Source organism: Lepus europaeus, chromosome 7 (assembly GCF_033115175.1).
Source record: "Lepus europaeus isolate LE1 chromosome 7, mLepTim1.pri, whole genome shotgun sequence".
NCBI lineage: Eukaryota > Metazoa > Chordata > Mammalia > Lagomorpha > Leporidae > Lepus > Lepus europaeus.
This window is the reverse complement of record NC_084833.1, coordinates 123957394-123981090: the sequence shown is the minus strand read 5'-3', so window position 1 is coordinate 123981090 and position 23697 is coordinate 123957394. Positions and strand designations below refer to the sequence as shown.

Here is a 23697-nt window from a genome sequence, read left to right as displayed (position 1 = left end):
AATCCACTGTTGGTGGGAATGCAAACTGGTAAAGCCACTGTGGAAGAGACTATGGAGATTCCTAAGAAATCTGAATATAGACCTACCGTATGATCCAGACACCCAATTCCTGGGAATTTACCCAAAGGAAATGAAATCAGTAACCAAAAGAGCTATCTGTGCCCCTACGTTTATTTCAGCTCAATTCACAATAGCTAAGATGCGCAATCAACACAAATGACTGTCAACTGAAAACTGGATAAAGAAATTATGGGATATATACACCATGGAATACTATACAATGGTAAAAAAAATTGAAATCCAGTCATTAGCAACAAAACGGATGAAACTAGAAAACATTATACTTAGTGAAATAAGCCAGTCCCCAAAAGACAAATACCATATGTTCTCCCTGACCTGTGATAACTAATAGAGTACCTAAAAGGCAATCCATAGAAGTTCAATTGACACTTTGAGAAGCAAGTACTTTGAACAGCCCTTATCTCAGCTGTTGAGGAACAGTTTTCTTTTTCTCATACTATTTGTTGAACTCTTTACTTAGCACAGAGTTAATCATATGTATATAAAGTTAATTGAAAACAGATCTTAGTAAAAAATAAGAAAGGGAATAGGAGAGGGAGGAGGAAGAGTGGATATGATGAGAAGAATCATCATGTTCCTAAAGTTGCAATTATGAAATGTATGAAGCTTGTATTCTTTACATAAAGGGTTTTTTGGGGAAAAAAGATACAGGAGAGCACCCACATGTGTCTGTTGAAGCAGTCATGTGTTGGCGTGTGAATGTCTATGAGTGGTCCAGTGCATTCAAGGCAGATGTTCACCCACACGCTTTTTGGGCAAGGGAATGAGTACATGCATGTGGGTGCATGTGTGTGCGTGCACACACGCACACGTATATGTATGCGTGTGCACATCCGAAGTTTGGCTGGGCAGGTCTCTCTGCTGGACATTGCCCTGGGAGGTTGGCTTCCTAGAGGCTGAGTTTGGATCTGAGCTCCCTGCTCCAGGGTCGATGGCATTGATCCAGAAGGAGTGAGGAATCAATTGTAATTTGGTTGGAGGGCCTGGCACCAGAGTGTGTACAGAGTAATTAGAGGGAGAGGAGCTGATGCAGAGGGCTGGGCCCACTGCCCAGGATGGGGGCTGCTGGCCGCCAGGCAGATTGGGTTTGGGGGAGGGGCGCCTCATTCAAGGTGATCCAGGGACTGCTTTCTTGAACACCTGACTTCCAGCTCAGACTCCTCTAACGGGCTCAGGACAAGCTATGAGAGGTGTCCATGGGGAACAGTGGGCACTGTAGGTGCCTTGTGTTTTTGCCTTTGTTGGCTTGCAGTGTGGGGAGGGGATCTCCTGATAGATTTTGTGTCTTTCAGTCCCCTGTATCTCTTCCATAATAATGAAAACACGTGACACTTAAGAAGGCTTCTAGCCTCTCAATAAGCTTTTTTAAAGCTTTTATTTAATAAATACAAATTTCATAGGTACAGCTTTAGGAATATAGTGGTTATCCCCCTTATACCCGCCCTCCCACTCCCACTCCTGTTTCACCTCCTACTCCCTCTCCCATCCCATTCTTCATTAAGATTCATTTTTAATTATCTTTATATACAGAAGACCAACTCTATACTAAGTAAAGATTTCAACAGTTTGCACCCACACAGACACACAATGTATAAATACTGTTTGAAGACAAGTTTTACCATTAATTCTCATAGTACAACTCATTAGGGACAGAAGTCCTACATGGGGAGCAAGTGCACAGTGACTTCTATTATTGATTTAACAATTGACACTCTTATTTATGACATCAGTCAATAAGCTTTCAGTTTTCTTCTCTCATGGGAACCTTACATGGTAAGTGTCAAGAGGAAGAACAAGGTTCCTGGCCTACTGGATAACCAAGGAATTGGAGGTGCATGTGAAAGGCGTGTGAATGTGAGTGAGTGGCCCAGCTGGGGTCTCAGTGTAGACCTAATCCTGGTGTCAGAGGACTTTACTCATCTAGGGTGAAGGTTGAGAGGAAAGGAAGTACCCCAGGTGGAGTATTGTGGAGGCTTGTGCCTGCCACAGGCAGGGCCCCAGTGTACCTGAGCAGTGTACCTGAGCCCAGTCTGTGTGCTTCGGGAGATGTCCAGCGCAGGTGGTGTTTGGAGAAAGAGCGTTAGGGAGTGGAAGGCGAAGAGAGGATGGCACGAAGCAGGTGGTTCCCTTCCAGGTCGAGGGAGGGAGGGAGGGATGGAGGTGTGAGTGACAGGGCATCCTGTCTGCCTGTGGCAGTGAGGGAGAGAGGGAGGCTTTTACATGGAAGGCATATCCCCTCTGTGAATGAAGAGGAGGGGGGAAGAGAGCTCCTTATAACCCAGGACACTTTGAGGTTCACTGGGACTCCCTCACTGTGTTTCCAGCATCCTCACAATTAGGAGAGGTGCCTGAAGACTCTCCTCTTGGGATTTAGATGGGAAGCGATTGCATCTCACACAGGGTCCAGATCAAATTGGAGGAGGTGTGCTAGGAGACAGGAAAGGAGAAAGAACAAAATAGAGAGCTTGGAGTGCTTGGGGGCCTTCACTGCACCACTAATGGTGACAGATTTCCAGCCGTCGCCCGTAAACGCCTGAGATCATTTGTCTAGCTCGGGGAACACAAGAAAAGGACTCAGTCCTAATGGATTCATTAGCAGGGAGGGGGAGGAAGGGGACTAGGTTGGAGAAAAGGAATACTGCTTGGATCCTGACAGCAGCAGAACAATTCAGGAAAAGTGGGAGGTGGGGATGGTATGAAGGGTTTGGAAGACCCTACTTCTCTGGCCCAGAGATGGTTCTGTCCTGCGTGGTTGCCAACCACTATGAGAAGCCCTGCATTTCCGGAAATATGGAGCTTGTTCTCATGTACATGCAAGGACTATCAGGATGAGTCAGCTGGGGGACCAAGTGGCATGTGAGAGGCCTGGCGCCTTTCCTAAAGTCATTTGCACAGGAGTTCCTGGCCTCCACATCCCACTCTCTGTAACAGCAGAAGCACCTGCCCTCATCTGTAAGGGCCTTTTGCCTTGAACCCTACTTCTGAGGCCTGTCCTAGGATGATTCTGTCACATGACAGGTGACACATTCTACACTTGGGAACGTGGAGGAGCGATGATGGGAGATGCAGAGGGACGTGGTTATAATTAGGGGGATGATTCCAGGGTGCATTGGGAATTACCTTCTTCATTTTGGGCAAAGTAGTTCGACCTTGAAGTGGACTGAGCAGAAGCCAGGCACAGACACGGCTGCTTGCCCCTGCTGGCCCATGCTCTACCCATTTCTTTCCTCTCGGTGTGATGTGCCAGTCCCAGATGGCACCCCTCCCCAGCCTGCTTCCTGTATTCCTCTCGGCTCTCACTCCCTATGCAATTACTCATCCATGAGCCAGGCTGGAATGCATAACAATATACACTCTCATTTGTATAATGCTTTGAAGTCTTCAAACCACTTTTAGTCATTTGATGTCATTTGACACACATGACATGCCACAAAGGGGTAGTACTGTAGAACACAGATTCTAAGGCAATCTGCCTGAATCCCTGTCCTGTCTCTGCTCTACCAGGGGCAAGTGCTTTAATTTCTTCTGTAAAGTAAAGATATGAATAGATCTTTCCATTTAATGTCGTGAGGACACAAGGATTTTGTAAATGCTCATAATAGGGCCTGGCCTGTGGGGGGGGTTCCTGTTAGTATTATTGCTGGGATTGTTCCAGATTATCAAAAGGCGAAGAGCTAAGAGCTGAGCAAAAGAGGGAGGTGAGGTTTCTAGGGGCCAGAGCTACAGTTCGGCAAGGTTGGGGCTTGAATCCAGATCTGCTGGTTCACAGTCCACAACATGGAAGTGTTGTGCTACCAAGTTTGCTGGCACAGGCCATCCAGTCCCTGGCCTGGAATTCACAGGGAAGAAACCAGAGCCAGTGTTGTCTCTATGGAGAGTCTGGCATGTGCTGGGAGGTCTATGGCCTCTGAGTCACTTGTCACTCACAATAACCCTGGGAGATAGGCACCATCATCCCGTTTATAAGGTCCCCACACCACAAAGGCTCTTATGAATGCAGTTAAGGGGCTCCATCCCCCTGCACCTCTCAGAGTGGCTCCGAGGCACTGTTCACAGTGCTGAGGGATTCTGCAGGACCTAGGGGTGGGGAGGTGCCACTTCTTCCCGTAACTGCCGTTTTATACTCTCCTGGCCAGCTGCCTGATTTCACACACCTGTCTTTGATCCCCAGAAGCTGGGGGGATGAGGATGCTGCCCAGGATAAGAGAGTCATCTCTATTAACCTCCCTTTTCCATGAGAGTGTGGGGACACAGAGAATGGAGAGAGATGGCCCAGAATGTGCTAGAGCGCACACGCACGCATGTGCACACAGAGCAGGAGTGTGTCTTTGCCGCAGCTATAAGTATCCCCAGGGCTCCCTGCGGGGCCCTATATATATTTATGAAAGTGTGTGGGCGGGCAGGTCTGTATGTGGCGGCACAGCACCTGTCTGAGTGGGTGGTGTGAGAGTGTGTGTGTGTCCCTGGAGTGTGTGTGGAGTGGGAGTGTGTGGGAGGAGGCTAACGACTGTGGTCTGCTCAGTGCAGGCCGTGCTGTGGTTCTCATGTGCTTCATTTCATCTTTACTCCCACGCTGAGTTGTACCACAGGCAGCAATGCCTGCAGACACACGTGTACATGTGTGCACACACATGCACACTCACCTCTGCCTTCTCCTGCTTCTTCACATCCACTCCTTCCATATCCACCGAAACACGAATAACGCCCTGGCATTACAGCACAGTTCTGAAATGTGCATGCAAATACCAGCATACATGCATCCCAACCTGCAACAGACCACGAGAAGTGACTCCACTGCTCTGCCCTCCTCTTTCCTGCCCCTCATTGTCAGCTTTCCATCTTCTGGGCTGGGAATCTTTTGTCCTCTCTTTCCTCTACCTCGGGAATGGCTTCCCTAGGCCTGCTGCTCTTGGTAGATCCATTTCTGGGGCTTGCCTTGGCACAGGAGGGTTAGGCTCTGGCATGGCCCTGTTTCCTTCCAGAAATGTGGATTTGCCTTCAATAGTGCAAATCCCAGCTACACGAGGCTCCTGCTGGCGCCACCTGCTGGTGGCTGTTCCCTAGTGTTTGTCGCAGGTGCTTGGTGGGGAGTTGGGTATCCAAGAGACCAGAGTTAGGCCGAAGTGCAGGGCCATCAGGACAATGGGCTCTGGGCAAGTATGTGGAAGGTGGATTTCATGTGGAGAAGCCTCCTGGGGACCCAGCTTAGGCAAGAGGAGAAGTATGTTCCAGGGACATCCATGCTGGGAGTTCCTGTATGGGAAAGCAGGAGGCCCTATGTGCACATGAGGTGCAGGTCTGTGTACTGTGATGTGTGAGGATATGACACAGATTTGCCCAGGGCAGCTCAAGGGGCTGTGGACTTGTAGGTAACACACGTGTGGTTATCTGAAGAGATTCTGCACGTGCATGTGTGCACAGGAGTGTCCTGTATTGGTGTGTGTGATTCTGCAGACGTGTGTGTCCCCACATGGGTGTGAGTGCAGTGTATTGGTTGTGTGTGTGTTTGTAGAGAGATGTGGGTTTCAGTTGTATTAACACACCATCTGGCAAAAGCCTTGGCATTTCTTATTGTGCCAAAGACTTCAACCTAGACACAGGGGCCCTGAGAGTTGTCAACATTTTCTTCCACACTGTAAACTCCCAACCCCCTCCCTCATCGGCAGTGCCCAATCATCCGTTGATGCTCACCCTTTCCCCCTTCCCTTCCCTAATGACTTTCTCTAAATACCCACTACTGACCAGGTGGGGCCAAGCTCAGTGTTCAGTGACTTCTCAGCTACCAGCATCCCTGCATCCAAGAGCAGCTGAACCAGCCACTGACCCCCTTCTTGCCTGCCAAGAGCTGCCGTCTGCTTGGATGATGAATGGCAAACCATCCTTTCTGCACACCCACCCTGCTCTCCCCACGCTCCCTTGCAGGGCTCATGCCTCAAAGAACCTCCACAAAGGGACAGCAGCCCAGGGCAGAGAAAGGCCCCTTCTCCCCACAGCAAATGCTCCTTTCAAATCAGCCTCTTACGCTGGAATGTTGCAGAGGCTGCTCTGTGCCCCTCCATTAACCTTGGGAAGTTGCCCGGGAGCAGCCCTGCAGCAGCCTCCCCCAAAGCCCCCCTCCATGTTCCTCCCTCTATCAGCTCATTGTCCAGATTCTCCATAAAACTCTCTTTTCAGTGCCTCTACTGGCCTCATCCCAGCCCCAGCCCCAGCCCCAGCCCCAGCCCCAGGCTTTGCTGGCAGCTGTGCCCACTCCCAAGTCCCCTGACTTTTGCTTTTCCAAGTTGGTTTCCTAGAAAGGGAACAGGGAGGAAGCCCAGCTTCAGGACCTCAGAAGCCAGAGCTCTGGAGATGCTTCTACACACACAAGTCTCATCATCATTTCTATAGCCTGCCCACCTACCCCAAAACACACCCTTTCTGTATACAATCTCCCATATGGCTGGGTCTTCTTAACTCAGGTCATCTGTTCCCTGTGACATAGGTCTGTGCTACCTCATGTTGGTCCCTTGTTTCCAACCCCTAAAGCAGACACTGGGCTGCTGGCAAGGTTTGGTGTTCAGCACCCTCCTATTAATTTTAACCAGGTGATAGCTGCTGCCTGCCAGGGGACACCTGGAGGCCAGACAGCCCTCCTCCCCGGGCTTCTGGTATGCCTCATGTACACAACACCTCTTGAAACCCCACAGTTGGACTGGCCATCATATTAACACTAGGCCCATTCGGTTCTTCTGAGCAGCCAGATTGGCTCTTAACCACAAGTTCGGTGAAGGCAAGAACCATGCCTGTGTGGCTCATCCTGTACAGGTATGGTGCCGGCTCACAGCAGGTACTCAATCCATCTATGTGGGTGCAACCTGCTGGTTGAGAAAGGTTGGGTTTTTGCAGAATTCCCAATCAGGCTGTGGAGGTTACTTAGTGTGTGCAAGGATGCTTGCTTGCTCTATTGATGAGGTGAGGCAAAGATGGCATTAGGTCTTCTGACTCTGAGTCCAGCAATCTTTCCCAATACCATGTTTGCCTGGTGTCCAAGCACCATGGAAACTTGTTGCTGTGGTACCCTCTGTCATGGACGCATTTTCCAAGAATAAATCTGGCTCTGTCTCCAGGCTCCCCAGGCCACTCTGAGCCCAAGGAGGGGAGGAACAGAGAGTAGGAGTAAAAGAAACTGAACAGGGAGGGTCTTGTGATAGCCATGAGGAAAGGAGAGGGCAGAGGGGCAGGAGGTGGGCGTGGTGGGGTACCGAGAAGAGATCCCAAGAGGAAGTGGCAGGGGAAGGGAGGCTGACTCTGGCATCTGACCTCGGGTTAGGGTCTGGTGCCCAGCCCTTGTCTTATTGTCTCCTGCACCTGGTGGAAGAATGCTCTCGCCAAGCCTGTGGGTGGGGGCGCATGGCATAAAGATGCATTTGGCATCACCCAGCGCTGCACACAAGGATCTTTTGTGTGTGGGGGCTGAGGCTAAGCATGGAGGGGTCTGGGAATGAAGGACTGGGGGTCGAACGGGTGCCAGAAATAGATGCTCTCCAGCTGTGGCTCCAAGGCCTGTCCTCCTCCCCACCCCCAGCCTGCCCATCTGTGTGTCCAAAGCAGAAGGAGAATCCCCTGCCCCCTCATCTGTGCCTCTAGGTTTGTCTGAGCCACTAGAGTTGCTTTCTTTCAGCCCTTTCCTTAGGACTACACCTGTTTCTCACCACCAACCTCTCCAGTTCACTTGCACTCACCCATGCCACTCCCACTCACCTATTCCCCATTCTTCCCCTCCCCAGCTGACCTGTCTTCTCACCCATCATCCATCTACCCCCACTCCCCATCCCTGACCTCTGTTCGACCATGAAAGCCTCGTCCCTGTTTCACACCCTTGCCAAACGGGTCAATTTATCACCACCTCTGCACATTCACTTGCCCTTCTGTGAATGCCTGCCTGGGCTGGGTACTGGGTGGGCTACGGGTCAGCAGGCTCCCTCGCCTGCAGTCTCTTGTTTTCTTCATCCTGTTCTATTCTTCTTTACTGAAGATTGAGCTCAGCCCTTGCTCCCTTTACTTACTGATTACCTACCTGCACCACCACTGCATGCTTGGGTTCTCAGGTAGTTCAAGCCTGGCTCCCAGTGCCTCTGAAGGGCCTGTGTTGATAGAATCATTAGCATCTTCATTCCAAGTGGATGCTAAGCTCTTGCAGGATGGTGATAGGGTGTGCTTCGTGATGCCTGACCCCAAGCAGAGTGCACTGGTGTGCAGGAGCCACATGTCTACCTGGGGGGGGGGCAGATTTCTTCTGCTGACACTTCCTGAGCCTTGGTCCTTGGTCCTTGGTATGTTCTTTGTTGGCATTCCAAGGTGACCTGTTCTAAGCCAACCTCTTGTTTAGAATATTTATTTGAAAGGGAGATGAAAGGGGGAGAGAGAGAGAAAGAGAGAGAGAGAGAGAGAGAGAGAAATCTTCTATCTGTTGGTCCACTCCCCAAATGGCCACAAAAATCAGGGCTGATCCAGGGTGAATTCAGGATCCTAGAACTCCATCTGGGTCTCCTACATGGATAACAGGGACTCAAGTACTTGGGCCATCATCTGTTGCCTTCCCAGGCAATTAGCAGGAAGATGGATTGGAAGCGGAGCAGCTAAGACTGGAACCCACGCTCCAATATGGGATGCCCATGTTGCAAGCAGTGGCTTAACCTGCTATACCACAATGTCAGCCCCCAGGCTGATTTCTCATATTGTACTGATCCATTGATTGTATCCACCTTTGGCCAATTTCAAGGATGGCAGCTGCTCAAGTCTGTGACTCCACGTGCCTCTGTGGAAGCTTCTATGCTATACTGAAGTCCTGGGCCATGGAAGCCTTTGGTATGAATCTAGTCCCATTGGCCCCTAAAGTAATATACCGGTGATATGGAACTTGGTGTTGGAGTGTCTGTGACAGAGAAATTGTGCATGAAGATGTTCAGACCCTCTCTCCCACACAGCTGAGTTCCTACTGCTTTCTAGTCTTCCTCTGCAGATGAAGGGAATGTAACTTGGACAAAAAGCGCTGGCCCAGACCCACCTCTTGCTAGGTCAACAGATGAGATGGTCCAGTGGAGCCCAGAGGCCTTGCTGATTTTAACTCCTGAAAGCCAGCAGGTGTAAAGGTGAATGCCTGGCCCACCTGGCACCTCACCCCTGGGGCCTGGAGCAACACTCCACTGGGCCGTCTCAGCTTTGGACCTAGCAAGAGTTGCGTCTGGGCCATCCCCTCCTGTCTGAGTTGTACTCCAATAGGCCACAGTGCTCAGGAGGTGCCTTTGGCAAGGTAAGGAGTTTCTGGATGATGGGGTAACATGTCCTGGGCTCTGCATAGGAAGCCTTTGGTAGGGCTGTTGAGTTCTGCAGGGAGAATTTCCTGTGGAGCAGTGATCTGCTTCCAAGATCAAGCCACAAAACCATGCAACCTGTCTTCTCAGAGGTTGTTCAGAGTTGGCCTGGAACACTAAGAAGAATGAGGAGAGGGGCTGCTATGGCTGAGGATGTCAACTATCAGGTTTTCAAATAAACTTATCCTACATTGTGGATCTACTTACTGTCTATATCAAGCAAGAACTTGTTCCCTTTCCAGCCAGACAAGAAAGAACATGGTTCGACTCAAATGCCAGGAACGGGTTTCTTTACAAATTAATTCCCTCTCCATCACCATCAACACATATTTAAGAACTCTGACTTGGGACTGAGTAGGAAAGAATTCTTGTCTGTTGAGAAACATAGCCATCCATGATCGGGGCGTGTTGTGGGGTGCTACACCTGCCATGTGCACAGGGTGATGGGAGAGCATGGTGAACTGATGTTGGAGTTGCTCCTGCAGTGGATGAGCTCTGGTCGACCCTCTTCCTGGGCTTGCAGACCTCTCTAGATGAGATAGCATCCAATGATCCTAGGGTGGTTGGAACAAGCTTCTTAAACCAGGGGCACAGGATCACCCTGTAGGTCAGTCATCAGCACCTAACCAACCTGTGGCCTTTGGGGAGAACATTGCAAGTGCATAGGAAAACTCTGGCTATTCCAGGAAATTTGAATCAATTATGTTTGACATTTAATGAGACCAAGTCTTCAAGAACTCATTTCTTCAGAGGGCAAGGTAGACTGTAGAGAACAATGACTCGGGTCCAGGAAAGCAACTTGTGACTGGAGGCCAGTTGCCCAAGAGACAGGCAGGGAGCTGGGAGAGAGGGAGCCCAACTAGGTACCTGCAGTTTTCTCAGCTTTTGGAGCCCAGATGGAAAAAAAATCTTATAAAAGGGTTTGAGAACCTTGCAAAGCTTTTCTCCTTTTTCCCTGCATCAGATCTTGAGATTAGATATTTATATTTCAGAAATTCAATTTCCGTTGTTTATGTTCTTCTCTCCTTCCTAGTTCCTTTAAAACCATGCTGACAGGTCTCTGATGTATTAAGAGAAAAACAGGTAAAAGGATTTGCTTCACAGATAGGCTGGTCTTTTATAAAGGTCAAGGGTACAACCCTAGAAACTGTGATTGGCTGAAGTGAGATTCTAACATCCAGAAATTTCACGTCAAACCCCTTTGTGATTGCTAGTTTTAGGTGCCTACTTGATTGGGTTAGGGGATGCCCAGAGAGTAAGTAGTAAAGCATTACTTCTGAGTGTGTCTGTGAGGATGTTTCCAGAAGAGATTAGCATTGGAATTAGTGGACTGGGTAAAAAAAGATCTGCGCTCACCAATGTGGATGGACATTGTCCAATCCATGCAGGACTGGGATGGGGCAAAAAAGGGAGAGAAAAGGTGAATTTGTTTTCTCTTCTGGAACCAAGCAACCAACTTGTCTTTATGCAAATACTGTCCTTGGACACCAGAACTCTAGGTCCTCAGGTCTTCAGACTTTGGGACTCACATCAATGGCGCCCCAGGTTCTCATTACAAACTTCTCCAGCTTCCAAGTGGCACACTGTTGGACTTCTCAGTCTTCATAATTGTGTGAGCCAATTCCTATGATAAATACTCTCTTCTCTCTCTCCATTGATAGATGTATAGATATATCACATTGATTCTATTTCTCTGGAGAACTCAGACTAATATACTTTTCCAGAGATTTCTTTTCCAGAAATGTGTGCTTTAATTTTTTTTTTTTTTGACAGGCAGAGTGGACAGTGAGAGAAAGACAGAGAGAAAGGTCTTCCTTTGCCGTTGGTTCACCCTCCAATGGCCGCTGCAGCTGGCGCACCGCGCTGATCCGATGGCAGGAGCCAGGTGCTTCTCCTGGTCTCCCATGAGGTGCAGGGCCCAAGCACTTGGGCCATCCTCCACTGCACTCCCAGGCCACAGCAGAGAGCTGGCCTGGAAGAGGGGCAACCAGGACAGAATCCGACATCCCGACCGGGACTAGAACCCGGTGTGCCGGTGCTGCAAGGCGGAGGATTAACCTATTGAGCTGTGGCGCCGGCCTAGTGTGCTTTAATTTTGAAGACTGTGTTCATGGTACATTGTATCATCCCCAAATGACTGAATTATCATCTCCGACTCTACAAGCCCTTCACGCAGTGGGACATGGACTCTGCTCTATGGAGAGGTAAGGATCTACGTGCTCTGCCTTCTAATTGGGGGCAGATTTTTGACTGTCATGGAAGAGCTATATTTCTTCCAAGGCTAAGCTATAAAGGGTTGTATGTCTTTCATTTGGCTCTATTGGGTTGCCAGTTTTTGAACCTAGCCACCATGCTATGAGGAAGCCCAAGCAGCCTGTGGAGAAGCTCACATGAAGAAGAACCATAGCCCTTTGCTGACAGTCCTGAATAGCAGCCATCATCAGCTTGCTTGCCATGTGAATGAGCCATCTTGAGAACAGAATTTTTGAGGCCGATGCTGTGGTGCAGCGAGTTAAGCTACCACTGGCAGTTCCAGCATCGCATATGGGCGCTGGTTCATGTCCTGGCTGCTCTACTTCTGATTCAGCTCTCTGATAATGTGCCTGGGAGAGCAGTGGATGATGGTCCTTGGGCCCCTGCCTCACACATGGGGTCCCAGAGGAAGCTCCTGGCTCCTGGCTTCAGCCTGCCCCAGCCCTGGCTGTTGTGGCCATCTGGGGAATGAATCAGCAGATGGAAGACCTATCTCTTTCTCTTTTTCTCTTTCAACAACTCTGCTTTTCAAATAAATAAGTACAATAAATCTTAAAAAAAAAAAAAGAAAAACAGAACTTTCTTGCCCCAGTGGAGCCAACACTCATGAAGTAGAGAACTGTCTCTATCAAGACATCCCAAATTAGAGATCCGTGGGCTAAGAATCTGAGATTCTTGTTGGTTTAAGCCACTCCAGTTTGGGATGAGTTTTTAACATAGTGAGCTAATTGATAAAGTTACCTATTTGATAGCAAATACTAAGCATGATTTTTGGTGATCGTTTTGGACAAATGGCTTTGATTTGGAAATGTCCTCTTCACAAGCAGCTATCCCAACAACTGTCCTACCATACAATGAGCCTGGAAATGGCAAGGAAGGGAAGAAGTTTCAAGTGAGTGAACAACTGCTTTTCAGTCTCACTTTCTTGGTGGAGTGATGAGGGAGTGAGGCTCATCTCTTCTCTGAGGCTTGAAAGTCTCATCATCCATCTTCCTTGTCCTTCAAGGACAATCCTATAAGGATGTATGAGTTGATGGTTGGGTGAGGTTTTTGTTAGATTAATTGACAAGAGTGGCATTTTGTATTTCTAGAATACAAGAGAGTAGGAGAAGACCACAGACACTCCCATACCTGATATACATTGGGGCTCCTCAATAGATCACTGTGTTTATGCTGACATTGGTGACTAACCAGGTATACCTGGGAGTGGCTCCTGTTCCTCTCTAGTTCCCCTCTAGGCTGATACTGAGGTATGTTTGATGATGGGGAAGCTAACATCCTCACTGCAGCTCAGCTTTCTTCCCTTTACTCTCTGTCTTCACCCACTTTTGCCACTCCACTTCCAGTAGGCTCATCCAGAGGAAATTGTTTTCTCCTTTTTAGATAGTTCCTTTGAACCCCTTCCCAGCCTAGCTTACCCCTTAAGCTGTACATGGTTTTCTCTTTCCCTGCCGACAGCATTGATTCCTAGCAGAGACCACCACTCGGAATATAACAAAGATGACAGCAAAGCAAAAGCAAATACAATCAAGTATGGTAACAGCCATTCCATCCTCTCCTTACTCTGCAGGCAACTAGGATGTTTCTCTGAGCCCAGGTTTATTTATACCTAAAAATTTATATCTAAAATTTATACCTAAAAATGATAAGGAACTGGGGCTAGCCCCTGGGAATCCAGTGCTTCTCTTAAGTCCACATTTAGTGGCTTAGAGGTTTTGGAAGGGGAAGAATTTTGTTATCAACAGGTCTGCAACCAGATTCCAGGAATGGATTCCAGCCCTCAGATCCAGAGAGTAGTGAATGACTTGTGTGTGTGTGTGTGTGTGTGTTGGGGCTGAAATGATTCCAGGATATGGCTGCCTAGGAATTAGTGCATCAGTGGGTCTTGGACCTCTCAGCTCCCCTCACAGCCCTTAGAAAGGCATCTTTGCTCAGAAAAAGAACCTAAAGCAATGGTTCTGGGAGACATGCTCCTATGCATCTTGAATATGTTTCTCTGAGTGGAGTGAGTGGTTAGGCAATTATTCAAGAAGTCTGGTTCCCGATTACATCCAATGTGTTTGCTACTCTCCTAGGGGTCCCAGCTTTCTACCACCTGGCTGCCAATGAGCAAGGAGTATTCCTGTTTCAGGTAAGACTGCTCCTCCAGCATTCAAGGCCACTTTCTATGCATGGGTGTGTGTGTGTGTGTCTGCACACACAGAGGCAAGTCTCAGGCTATGCGGCTGATGAGTGCTTGGAGAGGATGACATCCCAAAGCAGTCCCTTGCTGCCCCTCTGTCTTCTTCCTTCCTTGGCCAGCAGCCCATCCTAGGGAGCTGTGTGAGTCTCACCTTGCTCTCACTTCTGGAAAGCAGAAATATCTTGACAGCAGCCACAGAATGCTGGTGTGAGGTGATTGTTTGTAGTTTCCATGACACTCATTTATTTCTTCTGCAAATACAGCTGTATTGGGAGGTGGGGATGAGTAGCAGCCAAGGTAGAGAGATTAAGAAATATGAAGAGCTTCCAGTTTCCGGATCTGTCTTCCCCTGTAGGAATGAGAAGTCCCTCTTCTTTCCCAGAGCCTCCTCCATCCCAACCCCCTTCACTCCTCCGAATCCATCCTGTCTTCACGCTGCTGAAAGGGGCTAGGCTCCGAGTAGGCTGGAGAGGGGAGGATTCATGTGTATGATAAATCAACCTTCTTTAGGAGGAGGGAAAAACAATTTTCATTGCTCAAAGTTGGGGTTTAGTAATGACGAGTAGTGATGACCTGCACTGGGGGTGGCAGAATGCGCACTTGCGTGCGCGTGTTCCAGAGGGGTCTCTGACACTCTGCAGCTGAGCCAGTGACTCATTCTCAATCTCACCGACTTTTAGAGGTCATTTTCGTCATCCCCCTGTCTTCGGGCTGGATGGAGCCTAACTTAGCATCACGTTTGATGGTGGAGGTGCGGCTCTGCCCGGGGAAAATGTGTGTGCGTGTGGCAGGGAGTGGGGGCGGGGAGGCAGCGCGTGACCTCTTTGAAGAGCTCTCCAGCGAAGGACGTTCCCTAGCTCTTGCAGGCTGCCCGCTCCCGGGTTTCCCCATCACTGAATCAGCATGGTCCTCCGGGAACCGCTTTCTGCTGGATGGAAACCGGATGTTGGGTTCCCTGGGTGGGCGGGGGCACCATCTCCTCAGACCTGCCAGGGGCAGTTGAGACTCCCAGGGTCCCGTGAGCCAGCCCGAGAAGCTACCATTTCCCTCACCAGAAACTTGCGGTGCACTGTGAGCCCAGAACAGCACCGAGCAAAGACGCTACAACGCCTTCTCCCAGGCAATGCGCATGATTCTGCGGCTCTGTGCTCGCCACACTTCAACGCACCTTGAAATGGGCTCGCCTCCTTCGCGCCGCGACGGGCGGGCAGTGCAGCCAATAGGCCGCCGGGCCTGTGGGCGGTGCCCAATAGAAAGGCGGCGGGGGCGGGCCAGCGGGCTCGGCCCGGCTAGGCTTCACCGTGGACCTGGCTGCGCTCTGCCTGGGCTAGTAGTGCAGGTGTCACTGCGCCGGGGCCGGGGAGGCTGCGCGCCGAGCCGAGCGGAGCCAGGGAGGGATGGAGAGCGGGCCGCCCGGGCTGCAGGAGCACCGGCGCGGGGCGTAGGCGGGCGAGAGGCGGGCGCTCGGGCACGAGAAGTGTGCGGGCGCGGGAGCACTTTGCGATAGGATGAGGCTCTTGGCTGGCGCGCGGTAGTACTATGATTTGGTATGTGGCCACTTTGATAGCAAGTGTGATCAGCACCCGAGGTCTCGCGGCTCAAGGTGAGTTGAAGTGCAGCGTCCCTTCCCTGCCCCTCCTGGCGCGCCCGGCCCCTCATCCCCGGCTCCAGTCCCCGGTCGCTCCGAGCGCCGCGCCTTCCCGCGGGCGCGGCTCGGGCTCGGGCCGGGCGCCCCTCGGGGCACACTGCCCGAGAGGGCCCCGGCGTCGCGGGCCGGAGAAGCCCGGGGAGGGGGAAGGGGCCTGAGTCCACGGGCTGCCGGGCACTCGGGGAAAGGACGCCTCGGGATCGAGGTCGACTTCGCCCACCTTGGGCCCTGGGGTTGACACCAGTGTGCCACGCCGGTGACCACTTGCTTGCACAGCTGCCTTCCCGAGCTCCGCGGAGCCCGCGGCTCCCCTAACTCTGGCTGCTGAGGAGTTTGCGGGTCTCCGGGCCCGCCGCAGTACGCCCGAGCCCCGCGCAGCGCCACCCGCACGGTGGATGAGCCCTTGCAGGGAGGCGCGCCCCAGAGCCCTGGGACTCTGTGCATCCACGTCTAAGTGGCAGGATGCTCGGCCCGGCGGCGCCCGCTGCCCGGGCCAGCGCTCCTGCTGCCCACGCATCCTGGCGGCTGGAGGTAGGAGCCCCCTCGCGGGGGGCGGGGGCGCACGGCGCGGGTGAGAGGCGGAGAACTGATACAGACTGGCTCGGAGGAGCGTCCGCTTTTGGCTGGCCCTGGCCGGCGCCCGAGCCTGTGTTGGCCGCGCCTGGGCCCTGGCCAGGCGAAAGTTACCCAGGAGCGCGCCGCAGCGGCACCGACCCCAACCAGCCGCCGTTCCGGCTGCGAGGCAGAGTTGGCTGGGGGCGAGGGCTGCGGGGGAGGGGGTCCCCTCTGCTGCATCTTGCGGAGGCGGGGGCTGAGGGGGTTCTTTTTGCGAGTCCCTGGTCTGAGATGGGGACGAGGCAGGAAAGCCGGCGAGTTGGGCGATGCGTGCGTGAGCGCGCGGGCTTTTGCTTTGGAGACGGGCAGAGCGACCTACGAGCTTCTGGGTGGCACTCTCGGCTTTCGGCCCTTGTATGGAAGTAGCAGCGGAGCTTGGAGGGTGCCCGGACTCTGAGCTCACGGTTCTCAGCGCGCAGACACGACCCGGCTGCGGGCAAGTTCTTAGCGCCGGGAGAGATGGCGGCGGGAGAGAGGCGTCCCTAGGTGAAGTCAGCAGGGAGGACTCGCCGGCCCCAACACCCACTCCGGCCGCGCGGCGCAGAGGGGGTCGGCGGGAGACTCCTGGCACAGGGTCTTCCCGTCACCTTGTCTGGGGGTGTGTGTGGGGAGTGATTGGACAAAGTTTCTGGAATGGAACATGTCTCCTGTGCTACTTGGGGGGCGGCGGGGAATCCCAGAACAGAACCAGCTGAGGGAGGGGTGATTTTGTTCAGCGGTGCGTTGATTTGCACGGTTTGGAAACTCTCCATTTGTCAGGCGGGAACACTGAGGCAAGGTGTCCGCTGGAGCTTAGGGAATGGGGATGGATGTGAGGGGGGTCGGGCTTGCTCACAATCTGGCTTCCTCCTCCTGCTGTCGCCCCCGTTTCGGTGTAGTCTTCCAGTGCCCTCCTCTTCCTCCCCTCCCGTTTTTGGTATGTTCCTGCTATGGGACTGTCGCTGGAAGCACAAAATGATGCGCTGGGATCTCTGAATAGGAAAGAGGCCCTGAAGGGAGGCTCTCCAAGAGCTTCCACACCCAAGGCGGGGTGGGGGGAGTGGACTCCCGTCCAAGTTTCAGCACGGTTGCACTGCAGAACACACAAACTGGCAAGACAGGAGGACTTCCCCACGTTGAAGGTTATGCCTTGTGTCAGGAGGCAGAGAGGTTGTTCTGTCTGGTGTGACTGCACACCCACCCTAGTCTGCAAGTGGGGTGGGGGTCACTTGATTGGTCCTGGAGCCTTTGAGCCTAGAGTGGCTTTGATTGTGGTGGGTAAAGACCTAGGTCAGGAGTCAAGTTTGAGTTGTATCTGCATCCTCCTGACCCTGTGACCTTGGACAAAGTGTTCAGCCTCTCTAGTTGTCACTTGTCTCAATGGAAAATGGACCAACAGCATGAGCTTATAGGATATTTATTTATTTATTTTTGTGAACATTAATGCTATAAATGAGTGTCTACCTGTTACATAGTATATGCTCAATAAACTAACATTATTATTATTGTTATTTCAATAGCTCTGGGATTCCAGGTTCCTCAACTTTCTCCCCTTGGGTCACTCAGGGTCCTAGGGGTTGGGAGTGGGCTGGAGACATTCAGAATGGGTGCTGCCTCTGTCAGGAACTGAAACCCCTTGCTGGGCTGACATGCTCTGGGCAGGACCGCTTGTCCCTGCATTCCAGGGGCACAGGGTGCAGGGCGTGAGAGCTGCGTGGGGGGTCCTTGCAAGGTCTGCAGAGCTGGAGAGACTCAGGGAAGAGCACTGAGGCTGGCCTGCAGAGAGGGTGGGCACCTTCCAGTGTGGAGGGGCTGGCGAGGCTCCCTGGGGGGCTCAGCTGTCCTGGCTGGCAGAGGTGACTTCTGGGAGGTTTCTGAACTGGAGGGCTGTTGAGGGCTCTTTAGGATGTGGCTGCAGCTCTGGCTGCTCCCGTGGAGGGTGAAAGGGGTGGCCCTCAGGTCGGTGGAGAGGTTGAGGGGATGATGAGGAGGAGGGGTCTGGAAGATGGTGAAGGCATATTCTCCGGAGTCTGCCTGCGGGCTTGGGGAGTTTCCTGTCTGCTGGAGGACTCTGGGCCATGCTTGGCTGACTCTGCACCTCCCAACCTGGAGCGAAGCAGAAGACCTCTATTTCCAAAGCTGCCTTCCCTGTCTTCAGCAGGTTTTGTGACTGGATCATTCCCAACTCCAGTGTCCCCAGATACAGATCCTGCTGGTGGTTGGGCCCTCTGCTTTCTACGCAGTCTTGAACTGCCCTTCCTTTTGGCAATAAATATGGGCGAGAGAAGGTTTAGACCTGGAGGCCACGACCTGACCCCATGGACAGTCTACTGGCTGAGCAGAACTTGGCTCAGCAGTGGTCATTGAGTGTGTCCATGTGTCCATGCACATGTGTGTGCACGTGTGTGTGTCTGTGTGTCTCCAGCACATACATGCTGAGGACAGAAAGGTGTCTGGCAGTGTGCACACTGGAAGAACTTGGGGAAGCACTGTCCAAAGGGGTATGGCCTGGGGCAATAGGAAGAATCAGCTTTCAATGCTGGCCCAGTGTGTGCTAGTCTTGGAGCTGTCAGGTCCTAAGTCCTGGGTGGTTTCATGTTTGTGGCTCTGAGACAGAAAACTGGGATCTAGTTACCCACGGAGCAGAGGCTGCCTCACTGGGAGCATCTCACTGCCCCTCCCTCCCAAGCCCTGCTCTTTTCTGGCATCTGCTTTCTCTGCTGCCTCTCCTCCACCGGGACTGGCTCCCAGAGCCTGGCATGCTGTGTGTCTTCCTTGTCAGCCCACCGTCTCAGCCTTCCTGCTTGCTTTGGGAAGAGCTGGAGTTGAGGGATGCCCCAAGGAGGGCTGGACCTGGGCTGCAACATAGTCCTATTCTCCAGGAAAGTGTCCCCCGCAACCCACACATCTTGAGGTCCTCTTAGGCTGGGGTGCAGGATTCCCAGGGAGTATCCCAAGGATCCTCCTCTATTTCCTAAAATGGGCCCAGCTGCTTATATGGAATGGACGTGAATGGTGAAAAAAGCTGTAATTGGTGAGAACTTCCAACTCTCTGGAGACGTATGTGTATATGTGTGCATCTGAGTGTGTATCCATGTATGCCTCTGTATGTGTGAGCATCCATGTGTGCCTCTTTGCATGTATATATGCATGTACTTGTGCCTTTATGTGCATGTACATCTGCACGTGCCCCATATGTAATGCACGCCTTCACGTCCGGGCATGCACACATGTGTATTCATGCTCACACATGTTCACATGCATGTGTGCAGCATGTTCACTCATGTGTGCGTGCTTGTGTGCAGTGCGGCAGAGCAGGGGCAGTCAGGGGTCGGCCTGGGTGGGAGCCACTCCTCCCCTAGTGCTGTGGGTGGCCATGAGACTATACTTGGAGTGGATTTCTTGCTTTCCTTCCCCTCACACTGTACCAGAAAGTCACCAGAATTGGAGGCTGCAGCCCAGGGGCTGGACTGAAGGCTGCCTGAGGTGCCCCAGAGGACGCCCATGTTGGGGACAGACAGAGGTGAAGTTCATGGGGAAGCTGAGAAAGATCTGTTTTTTCAAAGCAGAACTGTGGCACAGCCTGTCAGCCTGGATAGTACAGGGCAGAGAGAAGGGGCTGGGTCCCTGGGTCCCTGGGTGAGGAGGCTGGGCTTGGAGAGGCAGCTTCTAGCCTGGCTCCCCCTTCTGGGGGCACTGCCCAGGGTGTGAGCCTGGCCTGTCAGAGGCAGCTGACCTATTTTTCCTAGGAATCTTCCTGCTTTTCAGTTCTCTCTTGCATGAATAGGCAGGAGACTGGTGAGCAGAGATGGGGCCTCGTGAGGGGTTTGGAGAAAGATCCCATGGAGACCAGGGCTATGAGGGAGGTGGCGGACAGCCCCACTGTCCTGAGAAGTGAGGGCAGTGGGAGGGGCCCCACGCAGCCCGGCCCCCTGTGCCCTCGTGTCTCCTTACCTCCTTCCCGGCCCCATGTGCCCACCGAGTGGGGCTGTACAACTTGCACGTGGGTGCGCATTGTACTAGGTGAGTCACTGTCCTCGTTTTCTGGCTTCCGAGTAGGGAATGTTGACATATCCCTGGGAGCAAATACAGGCCTTGGATTTCCCACTGGTTCCTGCGTCTCTCCAGAGGAGCTGGGTCTGGCACTTGGATGCTGTGAATGGGCAGGCGCAGGCCTCCACCCAGGTGCTGGGAGAGGGGTGGGGGTGGGGGGCGTGGCTTTGCTTTGCTGCTGAGGAACCATTAAAGGAAAGGAGCAGCGGAGATTGAATTACTGACTTCCTTCCTGCCAGTGGCTCCTGGGGAAAGGGCTCTTGGAGATACAGTGCAGCCAAGAGCAAATTAAGGTTGCTAATGGCATCATCGGCTGAGTCAGGCGGAGAGACAGCCCCCCCCTCCCCCCGAAGGAAAGCGCCCACCATTCCTGCCCTGCTTCCCCCACGGCTCGCTCTTCCTAAGCCTGCATGGTTTCCTGGCCAGGCCCCGTCTGGACTTACCTGACCTCTTAGGTTTGATGTGGAGTTGTGTGTGTGGGGGGGGCACAGGGCTGTGAGGATACTGATGCGGAGCCTGCAGAGGGTGGGGAACTGCCAGGGATGGGCGCAGGGAGCCCTTCCTGGAGGCAGAGGGATGTCCAGAGGTGCCTGCTGTTTGGGGCATAGGCCCCTTCTCTATTGGAGACGCTCCCCAGGAGGGGGGTCTTCCCTCTGCTTTGGGCTAGAGTGAGTCCATCGTCTGCCTTCTCGTGCATCCCTCCCAGTGCCTCCCACTTGGTGAGCCCCGAGGGAGGCTGCCAGCTTCCTGGAATCTCCTGGAGCCTCCGGGCTGGGGTAGGGGAGGGAAAGGGGGACTATCGGGGGCTGTGCCTTTTTGGGACTCAGCAGGGATTATTTTTAGGCTGGCAGATGGAGGTGGCGGTGGCTGTCGCTGGTATTATTAGACAACAGGCCTGTGGTTTGAGAGTCTGGTGCCCAGAGGAGGAGGAGGAGGAAGAGGAGGAGGAGGAGGCTGCAGTGAGGACTTGTACTAAAGAGTGGCGCGGGCTGGGGTCCAGCCCACGCCCCTCCCTTCCCTGAGCTGCCAGCCAGACGCAGCCAGGGGCCCCAGGGCATCAGGCAGAATGGTGCTGCCTAGAGAGAATCCAGCTGCCTCAAGACAGGCCCACCTTGTAATCCTTTCCCCATCTCCCTGGGCTGGAGGGGCTGGACTGTCAAAACCTGCCCAGAGTGAGGGGCACTGACCTCCGACCTTGCCTTAACGACAGGAGCAGCAGCAGGGGGTGGCCCTGGGCCCCTGGGTCTGTGTTGAGCTGGGTGGTGTGAACCAGTGGGAACCCTGACAGCACCACCTTGCACTGGAGTAAAGTTTGGGGGAGCCACCGAGCCTCCTCATTTGCTCGCTTTAGAAATGGGGACACCAGAATTTGGTCGGACCAGTGAGATTCTGTCGCATTGCTAGCACTGGGCCTGGCAGAGATTCACAGTGAGGCCCCGGCCCCTCCTGTCTTCCCCTGGCGCTTAGAGGGTTTCCGTTTCTTAGGTGCCTTTCCTCTCCCAGCCCTTCCCTGTTGGACGTGGGGGCTGTGCCAGGGCCTGGACACTTCAGGCTCCTGTGTCCACAGGGGCCCAATGGCAGCCGTGGACCCAGCTACCCGCTGGGTACCAGCTGGCCCAGAGAGTGGGAGATTTGTACCCTATGGGTTTACCAAAAGGTCAGCCAGGCTGTGGGGGGGCCCTCCTGCATTCTCTTGCCTGCCAGCCTGGCACGGTTCCAGAATGACTGGGCAGACCCGCAAGATGCAGACTTGCTAGCTCAGGGCTCCACCGTTTCCTGCTTCCCCGCAAAGGGTATTGTGAGCTGCCTGGTGCCTCCGCGCCTCCTGCCAAAGTCACTTGTCTCCCTTTGGGGGAGGAGCTCGGCCCCTCTGTGCTGCTAAGGGCTGCTGTGGCTCCCAGCCCCCCGCTGCAGTGTCCCTCATTCCCCCTCCCTTCCCAGTTGCTCCCTTTCCTAGCTCCTGCCCCTGCAGTCTCAGCTCTGTCCTGCTCCTGGCCCTGGGTGCCCTGGCGGTCTGCCGCCGTGTGTGTCCTCCATCATCCTGGGTTGCCCCAAGGCCCGGCTGAGGGTTCTGCTCTTCCTTGCTTCTCTGGAGAGCATGTTTTATTATATGTACTTTGTCCCGGAAGGATCAGGCTTCCGGGGAAGTGATTGTGGGTGATGGAGTGAGAGAACAAGCTGGGTGTGTGTGTGTGTGTGTGCAGGAGAGGAGGAAAACATAAATATTTCAGGATGCAGGAAACCAGGAGGGCCTGGCTGAGCTAGGAAGCTGAGAGCGGCTGCTCCCTCTGCATTCCTTGGTGGGGGGGGGACCTGTCTCCTTTGGTCCTGCTGGGCATCGCTGGGGGTGCATACTCTCCACAGCTGCTTCTCCCTTGCTGAATGGGGTCCTGGAGAAGAGGTTCAGGTTGAGGCTGATGTCTTGGGGGGTGGGCCTTAGGCCGGCTGGGCCTGGGGGGTGGGAGAGTGGAACCTTCCCAGTACTGGGGAAAGAAGGTGTGAACGAACTGCCTCATTGCCATGCAGTGAGAATGAAGCAGCGTGAGGTGCAAATGAGCAGCTGGCATGCTGGGAACCATGTCAAAGCCCACCTATGTCCTTAGCTTGCCCCCCAGAACCCGCAGCCCCTCTCCAGGGCACAGGTTCACTGTGAGAGGTGTCTGGCCTGTTCTCCCAGGCCTAGGCTCTAGGGCCAACTCCGCCTTTCCCCCCAGGAAGCCAGCCCCAGGGAAGAGCGTCCCCCGCGGCCCCTATGGTGCTTTGTCCCCTCATGTCCTCCAGCAGCCACTTCTGCACACACAGTCTCCCCACCGGCTCACGGCTCCTGCTGTTCCCCCATTCCTCTTGGTGCAGCCTCAGCCTTTGTGCTTATGGATGCCAACAGGCAGGCTGTCCTCGCCTGGGTGCCCCTGGGGTCGTGGGGGTGGCGCCTGCTGCAGCTGGGCCCTCTCCTCGCTCTGCCTTCCCCGAGGGGCTGGCTGCAAACTCAGCCCGAAGCCGGGGTGGGGGTGGGGAAGTTGGGAAACCTGCTGGGGCCTCAGGCAGGTGAGTGCAACACTCTGCTCGCCTCCAAAAATACTCTGTGATCTTAGCTCTTTCTCTAGAAAACAGTGATGTCACCGGGAGCCAATCAGCTTCTGGAAGGGCTTGCCTCCTCCTTCCGCAGCTAGCAGGGAAGGGGGAGGGGAGAAGCAGGGCTTCAGAGACACAGGGTCCAGGGAGGAGGAGCAGCTGAGCCCCTTTCCCTCTCCAGGCCAGCCGAAATCCCCGACCCAGGTCCCCCCTCCCCCCCATGCACACACACAGATGCACACACGTGCAGGTAGAGACAGGAGCAAGGAGAGAGACAGGGAGACAGAGACACTGATAGAAACTTGAAGAAAGAGAGACATGGAGATGGCCAGACACACACACACATACACACACACACGGAAGAAGCTGGAAACAGAGAGAGACAGTCATGCAGAGAGGCCCAACACAGAGCTGAAGGAGACACAGAGGCAGGCCCGAGCCGGCAGGGGCCAGAGGCGCAG

At 53.4% G+C, this 23697-nt stretch overlaps 1 protein-coding gene across 1 annotated transcript in view; it reads left to right on the top strand.

The window, feature by feature from the left end:
• Positions 1–15389: 15389 nt before the first annotated feature.
• Positions 15390–23697, top strand: part of IGSF9B (immunoglobulin superfamily member 9B) — a 47681-nt gene continuing 39373 nt past the window's right edge. Inside the window, exon 1 of the mRNA XM_062198479.1 lies at positions 15390–15472. Within this exon, the coding sequence (XP_062054463.1) occupies positions 15409–15472 (64 nt within the window). The 5' untranslated portion in view covers positions 15390–15408. The remainder of the gene's footprint in view (positions 15473–23697) is intronic.